The following is a 3,846-nucleotide window of genomic DNA, read 5'->3' as shown; positions in this document are numbered from 1 at the left end:
TCTATTGTGCAGCTAGCTAGCTGCTGCAGCTAGCTAGCTGCTGCAACTAGCTAGCTGCTGCAGCTAGCTAGCTGCTGCAACTAGCTGCTGCTGCTAGCTGCATGTTTTGCTGCTGCTGCGCCTGCGGTGATGAATGCTGGGTTGCTGCAGCTTCGGGCGGAGCCAGCTCACAAACAAGCAGGCTGCTGCTGCTGCAGCAATGGCTGCAGCATGCTGCAGCAGCAACGGCTGCAGCAGCAATGGCTGCAGCAGCAACGGCTGCAGCAGCAATGGCTGCAGCAGCAACGGCTGCAGCAGCAATGGCTGCAGCAGCAATGGCTGCAGCAGCAATGGCTGCAGCAGCAATGGCTGCAGCAGCAATGGCTGCAGCAGCAATGGCTGCAGCAGCAATGGCTGCAGCAGCAATGGCTGCAGCAGCAATGGCTGCAGCAGCAGCGGCTGCAGCCGCATTAGTTGTTACTTCTGTCGTTACCTGATATTCCAGCAGCAACATCTATTGCATGCAGCAGCAGCTTTTACTTCTCCTGCTGCAGTCGCTGCAGCGATTGCTGCTGTTGATGCAGCAATTGCTGCTGCTGCTGCCGCTGCTGCAGCAAGGTGTGTCGGTGGAGCTGCGGCTCATATACGAGATGCGGTTTGTCGCTGATGATTTAGGGATTACTTTGTTGCGGCAGCAGCAGCACGTGGTTGCTGCTGCTGCGGCTGCAGCAGCCACCGCTGCCAGTGCAGCTGCTGCTGCTGCTGCGGCAGGAGCAGCAGCACAGCAGCTGTACGGTTCGTTTATGACACTACACCTAGCTGCTGCTGCAAAGGCAGCAGCTAGCTGCTGGTGTTGCAGCAGCTGCGTGCTGCTGCTGAAGAAGACTGTCTGCTCGCTGCTGCTGCTGCTGCTGCAGCAGCTCTTGCTGCTTGTAAATAAGTGCAGCGAAAACGTGGAACGTTTAGTTTACTACAAAGTGAGGCGCTGCTGTTGCCGCTTGTGGCTGCTGCTGCTGCTGCTGCCGATAGTAGGGAGCGGCGTGCTGCTGCAGCTGCGGCCTAAGCGTTTGCGTGAGCAGCTGCTGCTGCTGCGCGTGCTGCTGTTGCTGCAGCAGCAGTTGCTGCTGCAGCTCCTGCTGCTGCTGCAGCTGCTGTGGCAAGGACGGAATAAGCGGGGTGCCTCGTCCCGGGGGATAGTTGTGTGCTGCTGTTGGCTGCTGCTGCTGCAGCATGTGCCCTTCCTGCTGCTGCAGTTGCTGCTGCCAGTATCCACAGTTGTTCATTTCTGTTGCTGCTGCTGTAGCAGCTGCTGCTTCACCAGAAGCAGGCCTGTAGCAGTCAGTTACAAGAGATAAAGTCTTCCGCACTGGCTGCCTCTCCTCTAAAACAAGTGACCTGCTGTGCAGGACCCGGGGCTGCTGCTGCTGCAGCAGTAGCTGCTGCTGCTGCTGCAGGAACGGCTGCTGCTGCTGCTGCCTTGCCCAAGGTTGCTGTTGAAGTGGCGAGAGGTAATGGCGAGGCTGTACAGGCGTGCAGTGCTGCTGCTGCTGCTGCAGCAACTGCTGCTGCTGCTGCTGCTGGTTAAGTGACTGCATGTAGTGGTGCCCTAGCTGCTGCTGCTGCGGCGGCGGGAGCTGTTGCTGCAGGTGCACTGTTTGCGTGTAGTGGCGACCCAGTTGCTGCTGCTGCTGCTGCATATACTGAGGGTGCTGCTGCTGCTGCCTCATGGTCTGCAGCAAAGCAGGCTGCTGCTGCTGCTGCAACGGGAAGCAGCCGTAGCGGGTGTCTTGGGGCGTGCTGGGTGCAGCAGCTGCCCAGCTGCTCTCCAGCATTTGCTGCTGCTGCGCCTGCTGCTGCTGCGCCTGATGCTGCTGCTGCAACAGTTGCTGCTCCCTCAGCGAGCCCCACTGCTGGGTTGGCTGCTGCGCCCTGGCAAGCAGCTGCGTCCTCCCCAGCAACAGTTGCTGCTGCTGCTTCTGTACTTTCTGTTGCAGTGTTGGCTGCTGCTGCTGCTGCACGGAGATCTGTTGAGGGATACTGGGTAGCTGCTGTGCAGCCGCTTGGTGCTGCAGCACTTGGAGCTGCTGCTGCTGCAGCAGCTGCCTAATCTGCTCCCGTGTCTGGAGTTGCTTGCTGCTCTGCTGCAGCAGCCCTTGCTTCTGCTGCTGCTGCTGCTGCTCCGAAGCCTCCATTGAGATATACCGCGAAATAGATGCTTCGCGAGAAGAGAAGCTGCGCTGTCTCCTCACGAGGGTTGCCGTCTGCTGCTGCTGCTGCCGCTGCTGCTGCTGCTGCTGCGGCTGAGTTTGTTGCCTTTCGAAGTGGCTGAGTTCTGGTAGCGGTTGCTGCTGCATCAAGCGAAGGCGCTGCGCTTCACCGAGTTTAAGTGGCCGCTGCTGCTGCTGCTGCTGCAGCTGCTGCTGCTGCTGAAGCTGCAGCTGATGGAAACTCCTTCCCGCTGCAGAAGCACCACGGGCTGCACCGGCTTCAAAAGCTGCTGCTTCAAGAGACGCAGCACTTTGCTGCCGGCTGCTGCTGCAGCTACTGCTGCTGCAGCTGCTGCTGAAGCTGCTGCAGCTGTTGCTGCTGTTGCCCATGCCGGGGGGAGCGGGGAGCTGCGAGGGCTGCATTGGCTCTGCTGCAGCAAGCTGTTTAAGAAGAACGGCTCGTTGCTGCTGCTGTTGCTTCTGTAGCTGCTGCTGCTGCAGCTGCTGCCGTTCATTCGTTTGCAGTTGCTGCTGGACCTGCTGCTGCATCTGTTGCATGTTGGGATGCAGCTGCTGCTGCAGCTGCTGCTGCAGCTGCAGAGGAGGAACTGCTGCTGCTGCAGCCTTGTCAGCGCTGCTGAGACGATCTGTAGAGGTCGACTGGTGCAGCTGCTGCTGCAGCTGCAGCAGCTTTTGCTGCTGCTGCTGCAGTTCCTGTAGCTGCTGCGCCTCTGATTCGCATAAAGAAGAGGTAAGGGTCACTGTCCTTTCTTGCTGCTGGTGAAGCTGCTGCTGCAGCTGCTGCAGCCGCTGCTGCTGCTCAATTTCACGATCTCCAAGGCCTCGCTGCTGTTGCAGCAGCAGCTGATGCTCTTGGACGAACTGCTCCAGCCGCTGCTGCTGCTGCTGCTGCTGCTGAGGGCGACAAAGCGCCGGTATCCGTTCAGTAGCTTTGCCACTATCACTGCTGCTGCTGCTGCTGCTGCTGCTGCTGTTGCTGCTGCTCCTGCCACTAGTGCATGCATGCTGTTTCTCTAGGGCAGGGCCTCCTGAAGGCCATCTTGCAGTCTTCACCTCTTGCTGCTGCTGTTGCTGCTGCTGCTGCTGCTGCTGCTGCGCTGCATCTAGGGAGAGGCCTCCGCAGCGGCCGCAACGGCCCTTGACGCACAGAGCCTTTTGGGCAGACAGCCGTTTTGCTGCTGCTGCTGCAGTTGCTGCTCCTGCTGCTGCTTCTGCTGCTGAGCGTGGGCTGCGAGGCGTTTGCCTAGCTGTTGCTTTGCTGCTGCTGCTTCCGGAGAAGGCTTCGACACTTGCCGGAAGCGTCAGCGGAGACACAACAGGGCTGCTGCAGCTGCTGCTGCGCAGTCGAGCGGCAGCAGCAGCAGCAGCAACAGGAGCAGCAGCAGCAGCAGGAGCAGCAGCAGCAGACTCGGCCTGACCGAGCTTGCTGGAGGCAAAGCCACCTTCACATGTTGCTGCTGACGCGCTGCCGCTTTTCCTGCTGCTGCTGCTGCTGCCGCTGCTGCTGCAGCGAACGTTGCTGCTGCTGCTTCTAATTGTAGTGTCCAGCTTGCGGCAAGTGCTTGCAATGAGGGCGTCTTGCTGCTGCTGCTGCTCTTCTGGCTTGAGCAGCAGCAGCAGCTGCTGCTGTCGCTGCTGC

At 59.9% G+C, this 3,846-nt stretch overlaps 2 protein-coding genes across 2 annotated transcripts in view; one reads left to right on the top strand and one right to left on the bottom strand.

Moving 5' to 3' along the window:
* ETH_00017360 (uncharacterized protein) overlaps positions 1–476 on the top strand; it is a gene marked incomplete at both ends in the record, with an annotated part of 2,705 nt that extends 2,229 nt beyond the window's left edge. The window contains one exon of the mRNA XM_013378184.1: positions 98–476. Coding sequence (XP_013233638.1) covers positions 98–476 — 379 coding nt within the window. The remainder of the gene's footprint in view (positions 1–97) is intronic.
* Positions 477–941: 465 nt separating this feature from the next.
* ETH_00017355 (uncharacterized protein) overlaps positions 942–3,846 on the bottom strand; it is a gene marked incomplete at both ends in the record, with an annotated part of 6,718 nt that continues 3,813 nt past the window's right edge. Inside the window, one exon of the mRNA XM_013378183.1 lies at positions 942–3,839. Within this exon, the coding sequence (XP_013233637.1) occupies positions 942–3,839 (2,898 nt within the window). The remainder of the gene's footprint in view (positions 3,840–3,846) is intronic.

This window comes from Eimeria tenella, genomic scaffold, assembly GCF_000499545.2.
Source record: "Eimeria tenella Houghton genomic scaffold, Eth_scaff77, whole genome shotgun sequence".
NCBI lineage: Eukaryota > Apicomplexa > Conoidasida > Eucoccidiorida > Eimeriidae > Eimeria > Eimeria tenella.
This window is presented reverse-complemented; position numbering and strand designations above follow the sequence as displayed.